The sequence below is a fragment of the Lissotriton helveticus genome, chromosome 7 (genome assembly GCF_964261635.1).
Source record: "Lissotriton helveticus chromosome 7, aLisHel1.1, whole genome shotgun sequence".
Lineage (NCBI taxonomy): Eukaryota > Metazoa > Chordata > Amphibia > Caudata > Salamandridae > Lissotriton > Lissotriton helveticus.
Window position 1 is genome coordinate 1,295,219,739 of NC_136068.1, and position 25,418 is coordinate 1,295,245,156.

At 44.5% G+C, this 25,418-nt stretch overlaps 1 protein-coding gene across 4 annotated transcripts in view; it reads right to left on the minus strand.

Annotated features, from left to right (window-relative positions):
- The window catches only part of UNC13D (unc-13 homolog D), an 880,699-nt gene that overhangs the window by 433,272 nt on the left and 422,009 nt on the right, over positions 1–25,418 (minus strand). For all 4 annotated transcript variants that reach the window (XM_078654550.1, XM_078654552.1, XM_078654549.1 and 1 more), the window contains exons 11-14: positions 11,571–11,675; positions 11,275–11,364; positions 8,299–8,402; positions 4,731–4,848 (exon numbers count right to left, since the gene is read on the minus strand). In XM_078654550.1, coding sequence (XP_078510676.1) covers positions 4,731–4,848; positions 8,299–8,402; positions 11,275–11,364; positions 11,571–11,675 — 417 coding nt within the window. The remainder of the gene's footprint in view (positions 1–4,730; positions 4,849–8,298; positions 8,403–11,274; positions 11,365–11,570; positions 11,676–25,418) is intronic.

Consider the following 25,418-nt stretch of genomic DNA (forward strand, 5'->3'; position numbering starts at 1 on the left):
CACAAGAGCGATCGGCCTTCTCGACCCCTGATGGCCACTACCACTTCAAAGTGATGCCCTTCGGCATGAAAAACGCCCCGGCCACCTTCCAGAGACTCGTGAACCGGGTACTGGCCGGACTAGAAGGATTCAGTGCCGCCTATCTAGACGACATTGCGGTGTACAGCCGCCACTGGGGTGAGCACCTGACCCACCTCCGGGAGGTCCTGTCGGCCCTCCGACGGGCCGGACTAACAATAAAGGCCAGCAAGTGCCAGATCGGCCAAGGGTCCGTGACGTATCTGGGACACCAAGTGGGGAGCGGCCTGGTGGCTCCCCTCCAGCCAAAGATTGACGCCATCCGGGCCTGGGAGGCCCCGATCACCCAAACAGCCGTCCCAGCCTTCCTGGGGCTCACAGGATACTATCGGCGCTTCATAAAAGACTATGGAAGCATTGTGGGGCCCCTCACAGAACTGACCTCCAAGAGGCTACCCCAGAAGGTGCGCTGGACCCCAGAGTGCCAAGCAGCCTTCGAGGCTCTAAAGACTGCCATGTGCACCGCCCCTGTGCTCCAGGCCCCCGACTACAGCCGAGAGTTTGTGGTCCAAACCGACGCCTCGGAGCACGGCATTGGGGCGGTCCTCTCACAAGTGAACCCTGAGGGAATCGACCTTCCCGTTGCCTTAATCAGCCGGCGGCTGCTGGCCAGAGAACAGCGCTGGAGCACCATCGAGAGGGAAGCCTTCGCCGTCGTGTGGGCACTAAAGAAGCTCCGGCCCTACCTCTTCGGCACCCACTTCCGGGTCCAGACCGACCACCGGCCCCCTGCGGTGGTTGATGCAGATGCGGGGAGAAAACCCGAAACTGTTGCGATGGTCCATCTCCCTGCAAGGGATGGACTTCACTGTGGAGCATCGCCCCGGAAACGACCACGCCAATGCTGACGGCCTGTCCCGATTCTTCCGCCTCGGCGAGGAGAATCCCCAAGAAGATGGGTAACTCTCCCCTGCCTTCAGCTGGGGGGGGACGCGTGTTGGACCCGGCCTCATGGCGTGGTCCTACCCCTCCCGCATGGCGGGCCCCGGACGACATCGGCCCTCCACCCAGCATCGGGCAGCCCTTTTGCCCGACACTGCACGCCCCAACATTGTTGGTCCGGTCACTATCCCGAACCCCCACTACCGGCCTGGCTCCATCGTGGGCCCCTCACGACCTAAGCACGAGGCCGCGCCCGACTCCATCTTGGGCCCACCACGTCACGACCACGTGGCCTCGGCCCCGGCCCAGGCCCCAGCGAAGCCTAGACATCGAGGCACCAAGATCCACCCAGGTGTTCGAGTGGCCACTCAACAGATCCCGGAGAAAAGGGGGTTTCGATGGCCCTCCAGCCGTCCCCGGACGCCTGGTTTCGATTGCCCTCCGGCCTCCCGGGCGCTGGCTCCACCCCCCTGCTGGGTGTCTGGACACCATCATCCCGGCCCCTCTGACCCCCAGGCGCGAGGGTCCGGACATCAAAGGACTCCAGTCCTATATCTGGGCCAGCCCCGGAGTAGGACGTCAGTTGTATCCTGGACTGGAAGCCCTGCTGACACTGTCACGGCCGACACCAGAAGAACTCATTGCCTGTAACCTGAAGAGACCCTGAGAGCCTGCTGGCGCTGCCGCGGCCCACCTTTGCTGTACCATCCTAGGAGCCTGCTGGCGCTGCCGCGGCTGAACCACCTGAGAGCCTGCTGGCGCTGCCGCGGCTGAACTATCTTGAGAGCCTGCTGGCGCTGCCGCGGCTGAACCATCTTGAGAGCCTGCTGGCGCCGCCGCGGCTGAACCATCTTGAGAGCCTGCTGGCGCGACCTCCTCTCCGTTAAGACCACCTGTCGAGTCCTGCTGGCGCTGCCGTGGCTCGACCTCTCGGAACCCCCGGTTCGAGGATTGAGAGCTGTGCACAGGGTATCCCTTCTTGTATCCATACCGAGGCTGTCCCGCTACCCTGTCCCTTTTACGAGACTCTACAGATCCCCCGATCTGCCTGTATATACCGCTGAGACCCAGCAACCTTTATTCTTGATAAAGCCTAAGAACTTAACCTCTTGTGTGGTGTCCGTTTGTAGTGTTGTGGTTACCCTGCTGTACGATCCTAGGAGAGGACCCTCACCCAGGAGGCCTCTCGATAACGCTCGGCTACTTCTCGACGGAGGGGTGGACCTAGGGGAGGTCAGTCAGACATCTTCTGCCTCCCCCAGGATCGCCTTTCTAACAAACAGCAATAAATCAATACACCTCAGACATACACAATCAAACTCAAAAGGACAGGCCGAGTTTCAGTTTCAGTTTATTTATTTATTTATTTCGATTAGGAAAAAATCATAAAAAACAACATGCATCAATAAAAATTATGGCCTAGCACCTTACCAAAATGACCACTGTAACCAATAAACAGTAAAACTGTTAAAATTACCTAATGAATAAAATAGATAAGAGATACATACAGTGTGATATTACCTCAGATTGTCTTTAAAATGGATCATACTTCATATAAATAGCTAAAATCACAGAAATTTTACAACCGGCATGAAAGACAAAAAAAGAACTTGGGCATGATATATGTGAATTACTGTAGACTATGGCAAATTGGTGGGAGTAGCTCCTACAGGAGGGTCAGAGACTATATATTAAGTATGAGGTTGTGTTAGCAAGCCCTCGAATGACCCACAACTAACTCAGAAATGTAGCCACTGCTATGACAAGAGCTGATCCTCTCCCTCACCAACGACCCAGCCACCGCCAGAACCAACCTACACGAAGGGATGAAAGACGTAGCCGAGTGGATGATGAACAGCCGCCTGAAATTGAACTCCGACAAGACGGAAGTCCTCATCCTCGGATCATCACCCTCTGCCTGGGACGACTCCTGGTGGGCCCCCTGCCCTGGGCAGCGCACCTAAACCAACCAACCACGCACGCAACCTGGGTTTCATCCTGGACTCCTCCCTCTCGATGACCAGACAAGTCAACGCCGTCTCATCTTCATGCTTCAACATCCTACGCATGCTCCGAAAGATCTTCCGATGGATCCCCACCGAAACCAGGAAGACGGTGACCCAGGCACTCGTCACCAGCCGACTGGACTACGGAAACACCCTCTACACTGGAACCACAGCCAAACTACAGAAAAGACTCCAACGCATACAGAACGCCTCCGCACGTCTCATCCTGGACATCCCCCGACACAGCCACATCTCCGGACATCCGAGAGACCTGCACTGGCTTCCCGTCAGCAAGAGAATCACGTTCCGACTCCTCACCCACGCACACAAGGCCCTCCACGACCTGGGCCCCAGGTACCTCAACAACCGCCTGAACTTCTACACTCCCACCCGTCAGCTACGATCAACCAGCCACGCCCTCGCCGCCGTCCCACGCATCCGAAGAGCCACCATGGGAGGAAGATCCTTCTCCTACCTGGCAGCCAAGACTTGGAACTCCCTCCCCATCCACCTCCGCCTGACCCAAGATCACCTCTCCTTCAGGAAGCAACTCAAGACCTGGCTGTTCGAGCAGTAGCAGACCCCCCCTCCCCCAAGCGCCTTGAAACCCTCCGGGTGAGTAGCGCGCTATATAAATGCATTGATTGATTGATTGATTGATTGATTATAGGGTCATCAGTGTTTGTTTTCAAAATCCTTAGAGCCTCCATAGCTACTCTGATGCCCATGTTCTTACAAATACGTTTCAGCCATTTGTGCCTAGGTGACCTGTAGGCAGGGCATACAAGGAAAATGTGAGCTAGTGATTCAATCTCGGCTGGCCAAAAAGGACATTTGTCATCTGTAGGGGGTACCAGCTTTTGGTAAACACTTTGGTAGGAAGAGAACACACCCTGAACTGATTATACAACTTTCTGTCAGTAGGTCTTGTAATGATGTCCCAGTATGGTTCTAGTTTTGGCTCGTGTTTGGGATCGATAAAAACATGTGTCAAGGTGCTGCAATGGTGTTATGTAAATTGACTCAATCTAACCATTCTCCAATAGGCTGCTTTCAAGTCATTTTTAGTGGGGAAAGCGGCAACTTCTGGACCCTTCCACTGTTTGCTCATCCCCATACTAATCAGAGTGTGCTTTAGATTCCTTATCCAGGGTATTTTAGTTGTGGAACCCAACGCCCTGACTTCGGAAAAAGCTTGGGCATACGGGGAGAGCTCCGGAGTGGTCCAAAGTCTTCTCCAGAAAGCTACCGGTCTAAACCGTGCCTGGTCCATGATTTTGTTAAATCCCAAATCCAGATATAAAGGCCACAGTGGAGTAGACCGAGGAAGGCCAGTCAAGGCTCTTAACCACATGAGCGCTAGCGAAATTCCCCTCCTGTGCTCTTCTTTACAAAAACCCATTATTCATGACGAGCTGGGCTCGTCATGAGCGTAGCAGGAGGCTACCTCATGACGAGCCCAGCTCGTCATGAGCGTCGAAGGGGTTAAAAATTTGTTTTGGGCAGCCGCCAAGGAGGATAAGTCGTTAAAACCCCATAGTTCCGCCCCGTACAATCCTGAAGAAACTACTTTACGGTTATATATTTTAAGTGTCGGGGCTATGGGCTTAGTCTAGGAAAGCCTAGTATTATAGTATTATAACATGCATACTCAATCCAACTACTGACAAACATATCTGCCTCATATGCCCACAGACCTCAACAGCGCATGTCAGAGCAAGCACTAGTGCAGCCTTAGCACAGCACGACCATCACTCTTCTTACCTGCTGGGGCTGCATTTTGCCTTGTACCCATTGGTACTCAATGCTGATGATAGGATGGAGCAGACAGCTGCTGCTGAACTCCAGGCTCTGGTACAGCTTGCTGTAGGCTAGCCACTGCCTACAAAAGGAAAGGCATCAACATGAGTGGTGGGCTATACCAGCTATGTAAGGGTTCATTTGCCTGAAACACAAAGCAGACCTAAAAAAAAACACATACAGGAATAGGAACCAATAATTCATTTGAAAATGATCTGGAAGATGGTCAAAGATTTTAAGCAACTAATAACTTGAGCCTATTTCAGGCTTAGGTTAGAAAAGAGCTTTCAAAGTTAGAGATAACAACGCAGGTATCAGAACTAACACGGACACAGTTCTACAATGTAAGCATCACTTTTGACAAACGTAGCAGCAAATTCTTCCTCATTTCACAGATTTTTTGTAACAAAAGGATGCATTGGATAGCGTCACAACCTAACCTTTAGAAATGATACATGAAATTCATGAGATAGGAGCTCGAGATCGTACCCGAAATGCGATCATCCCATGATGACAATGTAATTTTAATCATTTCCTTGTCTCTTTCTGCACTTGCAGCTTTTGATAAAAGCCAGCTGGGTGTCTCAAAAATAAGTGTCATGATTAAAGAACACCTCGAAACATGATTGGCTAGATAGGCTGGCTTACATTTCAGTGAGTCCTCGATAAACATACTGTTTCGCCGTTCTGCCTCAAACAACCCTGATCTATCTCGACCTAGGAAGAGATAGGTTTACTAATAGAAGCACCTTGTTTCACATAGTTTGTACTTCGGCTAGAGAAAGATTTTCATCCCTGTTGCATAATTGTTTATCATAGGAAATATATTAGACTGGAATCCTACCTTTTCTGTACTGAGAACTACTTATGTTCAATGAAACGCATTGAGAGCTACTAATATTATTAGTATTGTATAATTTCAATTTTGTTATATGTATATTAATTTAACCAAGCAAAAGCTTTCTAATTTAATAAGCCGGGCTGCACTCAGGGGAGCTACTCCAGACTTAGCTGAATAGCTACAGTAGCTCACGAGCTACTGGTTGGAGACCCCTCGGATCAACCAAAGAGGTCTGCTCTTAAAAAAATGGGCATGGTGACACATAGTCATATTCAAGCTCATCTCATCCCTCTTTCTGCTTATCAATGTGCGTACACACACACACACGGACGCATGCATACTATGCATAATACACACTCAATTACGATAGTCTTGTCTAGGAACCTAGCAGGGAAACAATCAAGCACTGACGACATCGGAGAAAGTCACAATTTGACATAGTACATAGTTGGATGAAATCTCTCAGCAGGGACTGAATGACCCATAAGGATCCTTAAGTATGGGGATGAGATGTTGCCTGAAGAGTTTGAGTATCGGTTTCTTTTGAAAGTGGGGGAGGGAATGTGCCACGTATGCTCTTAGGCAGGATGTCTTCGGATAATTTCCGTTTTTGAAAAATTATATTTCTATTTGCAGACACCGCACATACAGCATTTACCCTGTTTCTGATGGACAGTGTATAGTTAAACTATTTTGACCGGAAAGAACAGAACTTTCTTTGACACAGAAACTGACGTCTGGTGTAGTGAGTTTGATGGATAAAGGGAAGCACATATGATTTTGCAAGACCAATCATTAATATTATATGTAGTAATGCTGTTCTAATATGAGAAAATGAAGCAAAGCACATATGATGTTGCAAGACCAATCATTAATATGATATGTAGTAATGCTGTTCTAATATGAGAAAATGAAGCAATGGTTAAAAATTTATCCAGAGGACAAAGGAAAACTGAAATGTAATGGAAATAAAAGCGCTAAAGTCAATAAACATATCTTTTTAAAACAAAAGCTAGTGATGTTGCCCTAGTCACAGCTCTCAAATCACATAGAAAAGGCTCTTACATTCGTTTCAGATGAGGCCCAACAATTCCCTCCAAAAGATCAAATAATAGCCACAAGTAAAAATGCTTTTGTCCAGAGCAAACTCATTGTGAAAATATTATGTATAAATTCGGTTGATGATTTAAGACAGACTAAATATTTGTAAAACTAAAGCACACCCCATTGAAAGAAGGCCACACAGCAGAAATACCCAACTTAGAACCTTCTGTTGAAATCATTGCTCTTTTCTCAAAAGAAAGGTGTGGTGCGACCATTCAGCATTACAGGTTGCATACTTTTTATTAACATGTAGTAAGGGTGTCAGGCTCAGAAATGGACTTTGCAGAAAAGAAAATAGTTTTCGGTTCAAAATTCGGTACATCTGTTCTGGGTTCCAATCCATTATTTTATTACAAGTCCCGCTGTGTGCTCACTGCATCCTCCATCTAATACTGGACCTCTGATCAGAGCAGAGATTGACTCAATATTCAAGAAGGAACCGTCTGCCCAAAAGGAGTGTTTTTTTTCACCTTTCTCTCTGTAAGCTGCACCTCCCCATTGTATTTTACAAATTGTCAGCACAAAGTGGAGTCTGTGAAAGAACTATGAATGGGTTGATTGATGAGGTAGGCACTCACCCTTAACCAGCGCCATCACTTTAATAATATCTACAAACCCTAATGTAACAAACAAAGAGGTTGATCTAGAACATTGTCTCTGCTCCTAATGCTCACAGGTTGTACAGTGTTTGTGAGGCTGGCGTCCACTGTAGCTCTCCTCGTTAACCCTATAAAGCTCACAAGTCTGAATGTTTCTTTCACTTCTGACATGGTGTGTTGCAGTTTAAAGAGCAAAACTCACCACACCCCCTCCCACACGGCCCAGGGCTACCATCAGTCCAGTATTTTACCATGGCATTTTCATGTAAACTCCAGTTTAAAAAAAAAGTAAAACACGGCTTATATCGGTGGTGTCACCCACTTGATTCGCAAACCACGTGATGCTAAAAAATAATACAAAGAATTTTACGTACAAGCAAATTCAATTCTAGAATTCTGGTCGATGTACAGTCTAAAATACGAGCAAATAGCCAATATTTCTACAAGAAAAGTGCTAACCCTGGCAACCTGGTATCATAAATTCTCTATTGCCTTGTGGGATTCCAAGAATGGGCACAGGAGCCACACTGCTTTAGATCAGCCTCAAGTGAGTGATGGGTTAAGAAGTTCTTAACCCATCACTCACTTGAGGCTCTTAATAAGAACATTGCATCACGGACAAGAACAGAGCACTTCAGTGAGCCCTATTGCACGGTACACACACACACAGACGCAAAATACTGACAATAGTGTGCGACTGTGAACAAAGGAGCGTATCTTTGTGTGAACAACTTCATGTTATATGTGCTGCAAAGTAAATCCGCTCTAGGTGCACGGGTACATTTCGGCTGCGTGACTGAACTTAGTTAATAGAAGGGTGCAAAGTGAACACTAAGATGGTTCACAGTGCAAACTCTGGCATACCGCTTATGAGTCTGCATGTATGTGTGTTGTGTGTGTCTGCGCATGCAAGTGCATATGTAAGTGGGAGAGATGAGACTTTGCACTTGAGTGCTCATGTATGTGCCTATGTATATCCAATACTTACGCCATGCTCTGGTGAAAATCGGACAAGTCCTTCTGGGTGGCATGCAGAAACAGAATAGTGATGGCAGGTTTACCGAGTTCCCCATTCCAGGATGTGCTGCCCGCCTGCAACCATAGACAGCAAACAAGAGAAACCATTAGACTATAGAACATTTTTTTTAAGGACTGTGGGGATTCACGTCCTATTAATCCTACAGCATTGAAAGGCAGTCCTGATATTAGCCTTACTTAGGCTTCTACCTACAATAACAATCATGTTTACATGAAAGAAGCACTTCTTTTAATAATGCTTCATGCAACTGTACAAAGAAGAAATCATTCTATTAAAAATACATTATGTACCTTGTTCTCTTATTTACCTCCCTTCCAAGGCTAGCCCTACAGAGTAAGAAGAACCCGTCTCGACAGCACCGGTAAACACATATGAGGCTCCAAGACAACATTACAAAAGATTTGGGGGAGATCTGATAGTTATAGATAGGGGATGTGTTGTTTTTTTCCACATACTTTACTTATGCAAGAAAACAGAGACGCAGGGTAAAATGGGCAACTGTCCACGGCCCCTTTAAGGTACCACCGGTATATTGCAGCAATAATGGTGTGCACAAAAATAGATATTTACATAATCTGACAGATGAGCATTCACACCTCTCTGCATTTTGTATATGCCTGCTCTGCCAAACCTGAACACTCGTGCTCTAAGGCAGCTGGGGGCAATTAAATTAAAAAAATATTCTTTCTGTCTCATGTCTTCTACATCAAATGATTCTCTTTACTTATCTCTCTCTTTCTCTCTATACAACTACCTGTTCTCTCTCGGTCTCACCTCTCTATTCAACTACGTATACTTCAACTGCCTCAATAAAACTCCCAGTACACCACTCTCTACCTCAATCAGCCTTCTCTGTACCGCACCAGTCCACCTATCCCATTGCTGTACCTCACATCTCTTTCACTACCTCCTTTCTTGCTACCCCATCTCTTGATCTCTACCGAACCTCTCATCTCACCATTCATTTGCTCCCATTTCTTTCTACCCCGAATCCCTCTATTTTACCTTTCACACTACCTTTCTCGCTCCTCCTCCATTTCTACCTTGTACTTAACATATATTTACACCCACTTTCTCTCATCTTTCTCTGCCCATCCATCTCCAGTTAAAATCATACTCTCTACCTTTTTCTTTAAAAGCCACATACTGTTTCTTCCTGTACCTCACCCTCTGTATTTCTGCATCAACTTCACCTTCCTTCCTCTACCTCACCCCTATCTCTACTCTCCAACTCTTTTCTCTATACACCTCTTCACTCCTACCTATTCTTCACCTCTGTCTCTCTACCTTTCTGTGTCTCATTAGCCTCTTTACTTACCTGTTGCTATTCTTCTTCTTGTGTTGCATATCGCTGTACCTTCAAGACCTCTCTAGGTTTCTCTCAACAACGTACCTGCTACATGTCTACCTCTACCGCTCAGCCTCTACCTCTCTCTCGCTCTACTTTGTTTCCTGCCTACATCCATCTCTCTCTACCTCACTCTAAAACGGTACCTATCCATCTTTTCTTGAACATCTCTTGCATTTCCCTTTCTGGCTATCCTGCTTAGCTTTTCTTACCGTATGCCTGTCCCCAGCGTACTAATGTTTTTACCTCATCTCTATCTCTTTTCTCCCTCAACTTCCTCTCTCTTGCTACGCCTTTCCCTCTATCACTATGCCCTTGTTTTGTCTCATACCCTTTCTCATTTCTCCTACTCAGCATATCCTAAACTCAAAATGTAAAGTACATATAGAAAGAGAGGAGGGATTTCACCCCAAAAAGTAGTGCAAATCCTCAGCGCAGTGCTTTCAAAGTCTCTGTTAGGGATAGAATGTACGTGAAGGGCGATTTATTTGTGATTATGAATATGGGGCAATTAAGGCTGCAAAAGCTCCAAACGCTTTGTGCACATGTCTAATTTTAAAACCTACACTAAAATTCCTATTTTTACAGTTTACCCATCTCTTTCCAACACTGGTAGGAATAAGCTTGTTAGGCACCGAATTCTGGGTAAAATGTTGTTGCAAGGCAAAGAATTCTAGCTCCAAATACAAAAAAAATGGCTTTATCAATGCTATTTCAAGATTTCTTTTGGTACCTTTGGGCTGGCAAATGTCAGGCAGCTTGAGCTTCCGGCTATTTTTCAAGCACTGTTTCTGAAAGTTTCATGTATAACGAAACCATGTTTGCCATCACAAGAGCTTAAATTAGATGAAAAATTGAAATGCACTCAGATTTATTCCTTACACGGTCCACAAAATAAGGATTTCCAGGGACCAAAAAAAAAGTTCAGAGGCCAATGTAAGAAATTAAAACTGGTCGCGTAGCAATCACAAGATTGGCTGGTAGTCTATTAGTTCTGAAATGCAATAATAAGTAGGTAACAACAATCCGACATTTTGGGGACAAGCCAGTGTGTCTCTGTGGATTATATTTGGTAAACTAAAAACTGCCAATTTTTAAATCTTACTGTTGCTAATACAGCTGTTAGAGTGTAAGCAGGCCAGCAGCAAGTATGGTGATGTCACCAGGGATTGGGTGTCATCCTTATTTATCGTGACACGTCAGTTGCGATGCATCATATTCTGTTATACGCTTTCATAGCCCTATCAAACCATTGCTACCAGATGGCAGCCGTAGGTCACGCAGCACTTCCTTGGATTTTGCAGATTGCCTTTCAATACATTTCTGTTATGTTTTTAACTTATTCAGTACAGGTAGTGAAATAGCCCATCAAACTTAGCACTTCCTGCTGAGCGATGTTCAAATTCCAGAAAAATACATTACCATTGCTGATAAAATGAGTGTAGATGGGCTAATACAAAAATATTCATAACTGTGCAAAGCTGCACAATGATGTCAGGAAATTTCACATAAATTTTATGCTGTGAATATCATTCAGTTATCTCTCGTATGTCAAATGAAGGCGCCGGGCGGTATACCTGATGTTGGGCAATCTCCTGGCGCACAAATTCCTGCAGCAGCTGGCGGTGAACAGTGTAGCTGGGCTGTTTGCTCTGCTGTGTTGCTCTCTAAAATAAATGGGAGAAAAAGCATGGGTCGATCCATTTAGACTAAAACCTTATGTATTTTACTTGAAAGAGCGGCAGATTTACGCTGTGCCCTAAGGCCCGGGGCGCAGACCTGTCACTTAAACAAATCTGGCTCCTTGTAGGACCACAATAGGGTGCCAAGGTAGAGCTTAGATAATGGTGACTCCTGCCATCAAAGCACTCACCTTCTTGTGCAGTAAAGAGAACTGAAGGTGGCACTGTCCCCGGTCGGGGTACGTTTCTGTCCGTGGTTCCAATGGGTACCACCGATCCTCCTTGCAAGGCAAATCCTAGTGACAGAGAGACAAAAACATTACATTTAAAACGGATAGTCCTTTGAACTGTATGAAATAATCATCTGATGAAACCACTGCATGAATATACACACTTCTATGTATATATCACAATCAAGGAAATAGACTCCTTATGAGTTCGGCCCCTGATTTTCTAATACTTCAGATGCCGTTCATGATTTTGTGAAAATCTAGAAGACAACTTATGCATCTATTTTAGAATCTTAATTCTAACTATGTGGACATCGTTCGGGGGGAAGAAAGGTAGTCTAAAAGTCGATTTTTTTTTTTTTACCTCCAATTGGATCTTTTGATCTATGCTAAAGCAAAAACAACTGAACGGATGTCCAAACCAGTTTGATGGCTCCAGGGCACTCAGGGGCTACTGGTCGAGGTGATTGAGTCCATTTGCCACTGATGTTCTGGGCCTGTCCTACTGAAGACACTAATAACTGAACACCAAGAAAACTTTTGTAGCACTTGACCATGAGACGAGCATTCAAAGGTTTACTCAAAGCTGGTTGTTTTAAGGTGAAAGGGACGCGGTGGGCACACTGAACTTCTGCAGCCCAATTCCAGCAAGAAAGCTCCGGCAGAGAGTCACGAAGAAGATCCACCAAAATGAGCGAATATCTTCCCCCTCCACTGCCTCGGGGACCCCTAAAATGCGTAAGTTATTTCTACGCTGGCGATTTTCGAACTCCTCCAGTTTCCATCGAACATCTGCCAGCTCAGCTTCATGAGATTCAATCCGTTCTTGATTCATAGTAATCTCCAATTTGTTAGATACAATTCTGGACTCCAACTCAGTCAATCGGTCCCCAAATGTACTGCAGGTCTTAGTCAATTTACGAACCACCCCTTGCACTTTTCGTACGGCTGCCTGAGCCTTGCGCCCATCCTGGGATGTTTCCTCACGATGTGATGCGATAGCTTGGAGAACAGTGTCATGGGTTGGAGCGACTGGGTCTAGGTGCACCGGGTGATCAGGTTGTTGTGCTAAGATCGTCAAGCAAGAGGGGCTAGTGAGCTGATTAGTTGGGGTATAGTCCCAGGCCAAATCTGTTACCCCATGACATCTCTTCTTTCGTTTCAAACCCGTTTTTGGTTTAACCCTAGGATATTCTGCTTTTTCGCCACTTCCACTCTCATCAGTCAGGTATCGTCAGACCATTCTGCTTCATCAGAGAAGGAAAAAAATCGCTGGGGTCCTTCTCTAGCTCTGTGTCAATGTCAATGTTATTCGTGTTATTCATATTAGCCACATTAGTACTGCCGATATTTATTGCTGTATTAGGGTCAATCAACACTATTTGAGGTGTTTGAGGATTGGGAACTGGCCTACGTAAAGTATGCGCCTGACCAGCACTCCTGGTTTTGTCCACATTATCCATATTAGACACCCCCCACCGGATCTCCCATGCCAGCGTCATTGTCTGCAATCAAAAGGGAAAGTGGTGGAGGAATACTTTCATTTTCCCGAATGTCAGCTTCGCAACGGTCCCTCGCGCTGAAATCGGAAGTTGGTAACAATCTGCTCGCCTGCACCACCCAAACATTGAATACCCGTGGGGTAGCTATTCTGGCTAAAATGTCCTTAGGACAAACTTTACTTAAGGCAGTGGATACCCAAGGGAGGTGGGCTATCATAGAACTGGCACAGGGTATAACTATCTGCTCAGCCTACGGCTCAAACCAGGATGACCCACACATTTTTGAAAATCTAGAACTAGAGCTCGCCTCTTGGTCAGGATCGCTCATATTTTGTGGTGATTTTAATATTTCGTTGGGATCTGCATTTGGGAAACAGAACCAGGAAAAATATTCAGGCTGCAAACCAAGGGTATTCAGAGCCATTAGCCAGCTTAGAGATAGCTACGATCTTGTAGATATTTGGGATGTTAAAAATCAACCCGATCCGGGGTACACTTATTTTTCACACCCCCACAACAAATATGTTAGACTAGATTATATATTAGGGACAAGGGACCTGTCTAATCAAGCAGAAGTTATTAAATGTCCTAAAATAATCTCAGATCACAATGCCTTAATTCTTACAATCAATATAATAAATTTTACCAGACAACGCTCAAACTGGACTTTTGATACACAGCTTTTGGTTAATAGAGATTATATAACCTTTATATCTATTTGGGCTCAAGGTTACTTCGATGCAAATCAATTTAGCGCTTCTAGGGGGGTTGTTTGGGACTGTTTTCAAGCTGCCCTTAGGGGGGAGACAATCAGCTATGTGGCTAGAATCAAAAAGCAACGTGACAAGGAAAATTATCTCCTGATGCAAGATTTAGCTAGAGCGGAGGAAGAACATGTCGCATCAATAGCTCGGGGTGAAGACGGGAAATCCACTACGCGTCGAATGCTGCTCCTAAAAACAGACTTAAATAATGGGCTAACCCAGTTATCAGTCACATCAAAGCAGTACTTATGAGAATGGAGAGAGGGTGGGTAAACAACTGGCTCTGTGCACTCGACAGAAGATTTTTTTATAACACGATCACATCTGTTAAGGCAGAAGGCCTGGAATATATAAAACCAGAGTATATTGTTGAAGTATTTCAGCAGTACTGCCAAAAGCTCTACCAAAGGGACGGTATAGTCAATTCAGTTGAAATAAAAAAAAAAAAAAAGGGAATTTATAACTGACACTGGATGGAGCAAGGCCATAGATACTATAACTAGAGAGGATCTGGAAAAAGAGATTACTATTACAGTACTACAAATGGCTCTATCTGATCTGGCTTCAGGGAAAGCAGCTGGCCCTGACAAAATCCCTCTAGAACTTTATAAAATATTAGGAGAACAAATATTACCTTTCCTATTGGATCTGTTTGTGGGGATACAATAGAGTGGCACGCCGCCAGAATCATGGAAAGAAGCTAATATAATTATCTTTCCAAAAAAGGGCAAACCCGCTGAGCTTCCATCATCGTACCGCCCAATCTCATTGATTAATTCTGACTCTAAGCTGTATGCAAAGATCCTGGCTAATAGGCTCAGGAGGGTCATCGAACATCTGGTCTCCCCCTGGCAACATGGCTTTATCCCTTGTAAGGGCACAACAGACCACACCCAAAGAGTTATTTCTCTCTTTGATATCATGTCCGGGACAGGGGGCCAGATGTCGATGATCCTTCTAGATGTTGAGAAAACCTTCGATCGGGTGTCGTGGGAATTTCTGTGGGGTGTGCTGGAGTCTAATAATTTTGGGCCTGGTCTTGTTAAATTGATCAGAGCAATGTATCAAGAACCAACAGCTAAACTCCAAATAATGGGTATTGAATCCTGTGCAATTAATATATCGAGAGGAACAAGGCAGGGCTGCCCCTGCTCCCCGATATTGTTCGCTATGTACATCAACCCTCTGATCATAAAACTGTTACAGACCCAAGTAATAAAACCTGTCATTGTCGGTGCATATGAAACAAAAATACTTGCTTATGCCGACGACGTGGCAGTATGAACACCAAACCCCGCTGAGGCAATTGCAGAAATAGAAGTTATCACTCAGTCATTTGGTCATTACTCTGGATACTCCCTTAATAAAGATAAAACAATTGTACTATGCACCGACAATATTGACTATGCCGATCCTAGAAAAGCAGAAAAAGCCATGTATCTTGGGGTAAGTATAAGCGCAAAGTTCGAAAACATTAACAAACTTAATTATGAACCCCTAATGAGCGCCATAAGAAAAGACCTGGCAAGGGTTAATAGTTTACACTTGTCGATCATTGGTAGGGGAAATGTTCTAAAAATGAATATACTTCCTAGGGTACTATATTTGTTTCGTGCTATTCCCTTAAATATTGAAGATAATATTATTAAATCTCTTGAGTCACAAATGTCTAATTTTGTCTGGCAATATGGAAAAATCAGGAGGTCTTTGAAATATTTATCTTTACCACAAAATAGAGGTGGCCTAGCAATTCCTAATATGATGCTATACTTTTGGGCTGCCCTTCTTCATCAAATGGCACCACTCTTTAACACCTCGATTGCCACGGAGAGCACAGGGGTCATGGAAATACCATCTATTTATGAATTATCAATTGGAAAGAAAGCCCAAGGGTTCTTGCTGAGACAACTAGAGCCAAGCTGTTATAAAAAAGTTACATTTAAAGTCATCAGTAGCGCATGGAAAATATGGAGGAAAGCTTATAGATATATGGCAATCCCTAAATTCAATAGATATACCCCCCTATGGCACTCTTCTTTATTTCCTGTACAGGCTAACGACGACATTGCTAAGAAATGGGAAAGCATGGGGATTACTACAGTGTGGGACTTTCTGGGAGGTGATTCAAGTGCCAGATTTTTGAACTTAGAGAAATTTTGAGATCTCTAATAATGACTATTTTAAATTTATTCAAGTTAATACTATTCTCAATCTAAAAACTCCTAGTATTACACTCGAAAAGATCCCATTCTTTGAGATTATAAGTAAAAATACGACTAGAATTGGAATAATATATGGTTTGCTGCTTGAAAAACTTCAAGATGACCTGGAACATACAGAATCATCATGGGCTGGTAAACTTGCTAACCCCAACGTTGATATTTACATGAGTTTACTATTAACATTGCGTTTACTCCTATCTTCTAACTTAAAAGCCCAGTTATACAAAAACATGTATTATTTGTACTATACCCCTGCTAAGCTGCATGCAAGGGGTAAAAGACACAATGATGAGTGCCCCAGGTGTGGAGTGGGCCCAGCCACCCTATCACATATGTTTTATGAATGTTTTAAATTAACACCACTTAAGAGGATGCTATCAGAATTCCGGGAGGAGGTGTTTGGGCATAAAGTGGCATAATCGCCCACTCTTTTCATCCTTGGCTATGATAGCATTCTTGGACTTAGCATAGAAGAGGAATCATGCCTTTTTGTGGGTACAGCAGTTTATAGAATAATAATTGCAGCCCGCTGGAAAGACATGGATCCACCAAGCTTTCAAATGTGGTTAACTCACTTTTTGGGGGTGTATAATCAGAAAAAAGCCATTTATGCCAATAGAGGGAGACATTCCTGATTACGTGGCAGTAAGATCTGGTCCCCAATTGCGGCCTGGAGCAGGGATGTAAGAAGTGTATAAGATAAAATGCTCCCTTTATAATATGTATATTATTGATGTCTCGGAATGTAATGAATTAATGTAATGTAATGATTTGTGTATCCTAGCTAGTTGTATTAACCAAGAAAATCTTTTTTTTAACACATTTTTTACTGATGTATATCTCTATTTTTCTAGATGTAATAATTGGAGTTGTTTAATAAAAAAAAAATATATTTTTTTAAACAAAGGTTTACTCAAAGCGGTACAGTAAGTTTAGAGGCTGAGAACTCAACAAGTCATGTGGAGTACGTTTAGAGGCTCAGAACTCAACAAGTCACGTCACACAATAACAGATTGTCCAGTCAGTGCTTTTACTTTAACAAAAAAAGAATGTATTTTACCACTACCCAGTAATACACAAAGAGATCCGGTGGGATGCAAGAAGTCAACAACTGTGCAGTCCTAATGACTATGGAAATAAACCAGGGAATATGGGAAATTTAGGCAGATGTCTCGCTTGTCCTAGTGAGCGTCTTCCTATCTAGTCAATAGTCTAGTTCAGGTTAAATGGCTCCCCAAATTCAGTGCTTGTTCTCGGCAAGGGAAGGTTTATCTATGTGTGATGAGGCAGAGCTTCTGTCTGGAGCACCATCTAGTTGAGTCTCAGTAACCCATCACCCCAGCCACGCCTTCTTCTAGCACCTTACATCTGATGCATAAAGGTCATGGTAGGGATGGTGATTAGGCATGATTCTTGGAGTCACCGAATAAGGTCCAAATAAACACACCACCCAAACAAACATCACAGCTCTACGTCAGACTCTTGGAGAAAGGTGAAGCAGAAGATTTTCTTTGGGCAACTCCTGCACCATGCCACCACAGCTGAGCTTCTCCTCTGAGAAGACTCTTCCTGCAAGGATAGTTCCAGCAGCCTTCTCTCATCAGGCAAAGCAGGATCCTTTTCAAGCCAGACCCACAGCACTTCCAAAAAATTACTGCAGACTTCTTCAGGCGAAGTTTCCTCACCTGACTGGAAAGCTGCCTTTCAAAGAAACCAGTGCTGGAATGATTTTCCAGCACTGTGCAGGGCGTTCAGGTATACTGGTCAGTGAGAAGTCCTGGAGCACTTTCAGGCTTCTCTTAAACTAGTCTTGCTGACAGAGTTTGTGCATTTTATGGGTGTAGCCAATGGGCTGGGTTATTTGTGTATTTATTCTCAGACAAATCAGCCACTCTCTTTATCCTCAGTGGATTGTGATGAAGAGGGGTAAGTATTGGATTCTTCACTGTGAGACACTTAAAATATAGGCACAATGGGGAAAGTAGCCCTCTCCTTTATCAACCATTCAGGTGCAGAAACTCTAGGAGAACAAAAGGGCAGGCCCAGTCAAAAGGCTAACCTTGCACTTCTAAGAAGACAGCAATATCCAGACTCAACACACACTCTACCACTTTAATTGAGGTACAGGCATTTGGTTGTTGCAAGAGAAGCCTGGCGAAGAGAAGGAGCCTTTATAAGCCAGTCGTCCAGATATGGAAATAGTTGGATTCCTTGCAACCTGAGATGAGCTGCTACTGGAGCTAGAAATTTGGTAAAGACTCTTGGAGCTGAGCGTAGGCCAAATGGAAGGACTTTGAATTGGAAATGTGCACCTGCCACAGTGAATCTCAGAACTTTTCGATGTTTGGGGTGAATAGGGATATGAAAATACTTATTCTGGAGATCCAAGGTTGTCATGAAATCTGCATGGTCCAGAAGCTGAAGAATTTCTTGAAGTGTTACCATGCAAAAGGATTTCTTTTGTAAGTATTTGTTTAGCATTCGCAGGTCTGAGATCGGCCTCCAATCCCCAGACTTTTTCTTAATCAAACGAGAATAGAATCCCTTTCCTGCTTGAGAGTGAGGGACTCTTTCTATCGCCCCTTTTAACAACATTGATTTTACTTCTTTCCTGAGTAGAGAAAGATGTGGTGGATTTTTCTTTAGAGGTGGATGAGGGGGAGGAAATTTGGTGAACTCCAGGGTGTGTCCGAATTTTATAATGTCCAATACCCATTTGTCTTTGGTTATTTTTCCCCAATTGTTGAAATGTTGGGAAATAATAGGAATCTTGAATGTTTGAGGCAAGTCTGAATCAGGTGCAATAGGAATTTCACTGCCTTCTGGCAGAATCTCTGCCTTAAGGTTGACGCTTCTTGCCCTGTTGCCTATAGGCAGACGTTGGAGGGTTTCTGTAGGTTTGCTGATGTTGCTGGTACGAATATCCGTATCAACCCTGATTCCCCTGCTGTTGGTATTACTGGTAGCCTCCTCGAAAGGAGTAGGAACCTCTACCCCTTGCTCCTCAAAAGGGTATCTTCCGATATTGCAAGGAACCCAATGATCTTGCGGTCTCGGTGTCCTTCTTTATCTCTTGTAGTGCATCGTCAATATGCTTACCGAACAAGAGATCGCCATCAAAAGGCATTTTCCAGGATCTTCGTCTGGATCTTTGGGCGAAAACTCGTGGCTTTCAGCCAGCCCTGTCTTCTAAGAGTAGCCGCTCCTGCTAGTTGACGAAATCCAAGAGATGCAATATCCATTGAGATATAAATGATCTCGGAAGCGGCTCTTTCACCCTCCATGAGAAATTTCTGGCAGATCTTCTCTATAGGGCGAGATGTCCGACCACAGTTGACGGTCATATCTGTTGAGAATGGCTAAGCAATATGTAGCTCGTACAGTAGCACCCGCCATTGTGGTAAATCGTTTGCCTATATTGTCCAAACACCTTCCATCCTTGTCAGGAGGAGCTGTTATTGGAGCTGAGGGGTTCCTTGATTTTCTTTGCGCTGCCTGAGAAATAACAGAGTAAGCTTTAGGGTGACCTGAAAGGCAGGCTGGTGCATCCTCCGGCGCTTTGTACTTTTTTGCCGGAACAGAGAATGGAGTTTTCATAATTTGTATTCCCTCTTTCCATATGTGATCAATTATGAGAATAGAGCGCGTAGATTTCATGCTTTGATCTTTAAAATCGTATAAGAAGCACTCTGTCTTCTGTACCGGCAGGTTTAGATGAAACCTAGTAGAAGCTCTTTCCATAATGGCATGGAATTCTCCTATGTCCTCAGGAGGAGAATCTGCAGCTGGAGGGATCGGCGAAGCTGGAGCTGGAATTAGATATTCATCCCATTTTTCTACGGTAGTGGGCGAATTAGGAATTTCTCCATCCTCCGGTACCCTGTCCCCATCATCATCCTGAAGTAGGCCTGAAGGCAAAGTCAAACTGGTGCTGCAGGAGTCACCGGTTGCATTTGTACAGGAGCAGGTTGTTGTGGAGGTGGAGCTGGAGGAAAACGACTATTGTAGTCCTTCAGCATTGCTGTCAGATCTTGAAGCAAGGAAGCAGGCATTTGTACCACGGACTCTTGATGGAAAACTTCTTGAGGCTCCCTTCGTGACTCACATGGCTCATAATATTATTCTTCTTCATCATCGTCTTGATATTTTATCCTTAGTTGTGACGGATCATGTGCCTGTCCGTAGGGGTCATCATCATCTACTGATTCCTCCAAGTAATGGCTTGGAGGCAAAGGAGAGATATGCGAAACATCATGATAAAATTGTCTGGTAGACGACAATTTAGAGCTCAAAAATAGGCGTAAATTGTAAAGGCCAAGGCGCTTCAAAGTGGCAGCAATATATGTAGATGGTGATTCATATTCTGCTGTAATGGCTGTAACAGACGGCATCGCCGACGCTGTGATCATAGTCGTCGTCGACGGAAAAGACATAGTCGACGTTGTGGTCGTCGACGTCATGGTTGAAGTTGTTGTCGACGGTGCACTCGTCGTCGAGGGCATAATCATCGCAGACGGTGAGATCATTGACGGTAGTATCGTCGACGGGCTCGTTGACGGAACATGAAGCGTCGTCGACGGGATACTCATCGACGACGGGAAGCTGGAGTCGACATGTGAGTCATCGACGGCGTATGGACACTCGATGCCGCTGACGGTATACTTTTCTTCGACAATGAAGATCCACTCACCTTCTGTGGTGATTTTCTCATCGACAAAGATGTTCTACTCATTGACGAAGGATCTTGAAGAGATTTTGAGGTCGTTTTCTAAGAAACCTTCACCTTATCTCTTGATTTTACCTCAGAAGAGACCATCTCTTTTTTTGAGGAAGAGTAACCCACTTCAGAAGAGGATGATTTCAAGGTCTTACTTAGCTTCTCAGGAGGATCTCCGGATCTATCCCTCTTCTTGGTCACAGGGGTGGACACTTGAGGACTGACACTTTCTTCTCCTTCAGGAACCACTTCAGATGATGCCTTCAACTTCTCCAACCAAACCAGCAGTTGACCCTCTCTATCCTTCAAGGTCTTGGCAGGGAAGGTTCTACAAATCCTGCAGTCCTTGACCTTGTGTGCTGAGTAGAGACAATAGATACACTCCTTATGTGGGTCCTCAAAGTGTAGTCTCTTCTTTCCACATGAAGAACAGGCCAACAACAAACTCTTCTTAGAATCAGATATACTTTCTTCAAAGAAGTGAAGCCAGAGGAAAAAAACTGAGCAGAGCTCAGGGAGACTCCCTAACACACGAGGTGCGGTAGAAAATCTGAAGGTTTGCCTCTCTGTGGGGAAGGTTCTAGGAGGAGCTGATGCCTGATTGGCTGGCTTCAAAGTTTGTTTCTTTTTGCAAAAGGACTAAGATAGGCTAGTGTAGTGACTTTGCCATCTACTATAGCCTATGGTGTAATGTTATTATTAGTATAATGTATATATTTTATTGTACCGCGAGACTCCCACCCCGTCGCCGGGGGTGATTCTAAGCATGTGAATCTATGAAAGATACCCCAATTCTGGATAACAGCATTTCTGCGCATCATACAGTTTACAACTTGATTCACAGCATACTATCACAGTTCTCATGATACATGTCACAGCAGTCCATTGTTGTGTGTTTCCAACCTTGGCATCATCTTCCAGGTGCACCATGACATAACCCCATCCTAATATCCTAATCGGGGGAAGAGAGACAATATGCAGTGTAAACATGGTCTGTCATAGCAAAACTGTGCATATTTTTATAGTGCCTACTTGACAAACCATATCATACTTGAGAAAAACAACCCCCCCCCACCGGAACCATGTGACACCCACCCCCCACCCTCCAATCCTGCAGTTGTACATCTAGAACCTCTCCAGCGTCGGCCGCCGGCACTAGTTTGATCTTTGTCCCTACATCCGTCTCATTTCCATAGACACCCAGGCCCATGTCACTCTCACTCACAGGACATTACAAAAAGGGGGGGGGGTTTAACCCATGCAGTCGCGGGGACCTGGGCGAAATCTGATACATATAGGTGGGGTCCCCGCAAGAGAGACGTGTTGTGTCTAACACACATCAACTGTTATTTAGACAACTTAACAGAACAATAAATGCACGAGAAATCAAGGTACTGTAATTTATTATCAATACCATGAGGTAGTTGCAAAATCAAACCTTTAGCCCCAAAGGAGGGAAAGGGGAGGGGAAGTGCTCAAGGGAGTGTAAGGTCAAGGAAAAGGTAAATACAGTTAAGAAAACAGGTGATGAGTACAAAAGTTACCAACACAATCATAATAATTCAAATACATAAGCCCAAAAATCAGGGCATACAATGAAGAGATATTTTAACAAAAAAACTTTCAGCGGACACACAGTCAATTTAAGAATGTAGAGGGCTTGTGCCGGAAGTTTAAGAAGAAAGCCGTCGACGTTTCGACCCCTACGTGTAGGCTACGTTCGATCCTTAGGCGGGGTCTTCATCAGGACATATGCAACCGGGAAGATTTGGGGCAATCCTATCAGACAAATTAATAGTAGATTGGTAAATATTAATTAAATGTTGTGATATTACACTATAGCCCTATAAGTTAGACTATGGTGAAGAATTACAATGATAATTGAAGAAATTACCATGGAGTCGAGGCCCAACTGGGCTCAGGACGTGGAGATAGGATGGACTGTGCAGTAGTCGCAGGTCGATCACAGCGTAATTAATTCGCAAAGCTACAGAGGAGAGAGAGGACAACCAGTGGTCTATCGGCCTTCCCATCGTATATGCACTACTGGTTAAAAAACCAATTTACTTTATCAAGACCTGAATAGTACGTCTGATCTGGTACAAAAAGGGGGGGGGTCAGGGAAGCAACTCAAATGATGGAACTGGTGGGTAAAAATCACTGGATTTAAGGATCTATCTAATACTTTAAAACTATCCACAGAAAAGTACAAGGCCTCAGTATGGCATGCGGGGTCAAGGAGTCTATTGTCAGTTATACACGTATTGAGCTGAGGCCAAGCATGATATTAATAGGGGACTCTGCACGGGCAAATATGAAGGTGGGCAGACCCATGTCAAGGGCTAGCGATAGCCAGAGCACTCTTCAATTATATGAAACACACGGTATGTTTTCCTCAATTACAAAAGCATAACATACCTGTGTGTAAATGAAGAGCGACGGGGGCGGAATAGTCCAACCGTCTTTCAATAAACATTCGTCGGTGCCACATAATCGGGTAATCAGCCTGTGTCCGATAGCTGGTAGCCGGCGGGATTCGTGCTGCCACACCGTCAGTCACGATAACGGATAAGTCTATGGGGAACCGTAAAAAACGGTCAGGGGCAAGGATAGTGAATTACCAGGGTAAATTGCAAAAAACGCACTGTTTAACACATACCCCATGGGATCAAAAGCGTCCGTGGACAGTAACTCCGCAACTCCCGCTACGCGGAGTTTAGGGGGCGGAGTCAGATAAAACATCCCATTAGAGGAAAGGGACGAGTTACTTGGAGGGCTATACGATTGCTACTGCATAGACCATACGAAAAGAATTTTGTTATCTTAATAGTGTGGTCTTCGTGTAACCATCTCACAGGAGGAAAATAAGTTTCAATAATTATTTGATTGTGTGATTCATTACGGGCTCGGATAACGGTATAACAGAAAAATTACTAATATATACCGGAGTCTGCACAAAGTTATCCTGGTCATTTACGAACACTCAATTGGGAGATCGTGACAAAATTCCAAATACCCGCGCAACTCTCAAACATGAGGTTGAAAGCGGGTTGCTTTTCGTGAAAACCCAAAATGAGAACAAAAGACATTTTATGTTAAGATGGTATAAACAGGATCATACAGACATCAGCATATTCCTATTACAAAATTCATTATAAGCCCAAATCCTGAGGGAGATACTACCAGCATAGTTCAAAATACCCGCGCAACTCTCAAACATGAGGTTGAAGGCGGGTGGCTTATCGTGGGAGCCCAGAATATGGCGGAAAGTATTTTAAGATAGTACAGGAGCACACTGAGCATCAGCATATTCCCATTAGGATTCATTATATTATATACCAAACCCAAAAGGTGTGTGACCCCATCTAATTTAGGATGGATCTCTGTAACCCGATCAACCCAGGGCCGCCAACTGTGCCAAACTGCTATCTAGCTCGTTAAGGCCATTTTTGATTGAGTCTAAGAGGGACATCCATTTAGATTCACGGGTGTTTAGTACTGTCAAGACATTACCTCCTCTTCTCCCCAGAGAGACCTTTTCAATGACAAACCATCTCAAATCTGAGACAGCATGCCCAGCCCTTTGCCCCGCTAGTGGAACACTGGCCACCCGCCTTCAACCTCATGTTTGAGAGTTGCGCGGGTATTTTGAACTATGCTGGTAGTATCTCCCTCAGGATTTGGGCTTATAATGAATTTTGTAATAGGAATATGCTGATGTCTGTATGATCCTGTTTATACCATCTTAACATAAAATGTCTTTTGTTCTCATTTTGGGTTTTCACGAAAAGCAACCCGCTTTCAACCTCATGTTTGAGAGTTGCGCGGGTATTTGGAATTTTGTCACGATCTCCCAATTGAGTGTTCGTAAATGACCAGTATAACTTTGGGCAGACTCCGGTATGTATTAGTAATTTTTCTGTTATACCGTTATCCGAGCCCGTAATGAATCACACAATCAAATAATTATTGAAACTTATTTTCCTCCTGTGAGATGGTTACACGAAGACCACACTATTAAGATAACAAAATTCTTTTCGTATGGTCTATGCAGTAGCAATCGTATAGCCCTCCAAGTAACTCTTCCCTTTCCTCTAATGGGATGTTTTATCTGACTCCGCCCCCTAAACTCCGCGTAGCGGGAGTTGCGGAGTTACTGTCCACGGACGCTTTTGATCCCATGGGGTATGTGTTAAACAGTGCGTTTTTTGCAATTTACCCTGGTAATTCACTATCCTTGCCCCTGACCGTTTTTTCCGGTTCCCCATAGACTTATCCGTTATCGTGACTGACGGTGTGGCAGCACGAATCCCGCCGGCTACCAGCTATCGGACACAGGCTGATTACCCGATTACGTGGCACCGACGAGTGTTTATTGAAAGACGGTTGGACTATTCCGCCCCCGTCGCTCTTCATTTACACACAGGTATGTTATGCTTTTGTAATTGGGGAAAACATACCGTGTGTTTCATATAATTGAAGAGTGCTCTGGCTATCGCTAGCCCTTGACATGGGTCTGCCCACCTTCATATTTGCCCGTGCAGAGTCCCCTATTAATATCATGCTTGGCCTCAGCTCAATACGTGTATAACTGACAATAGACT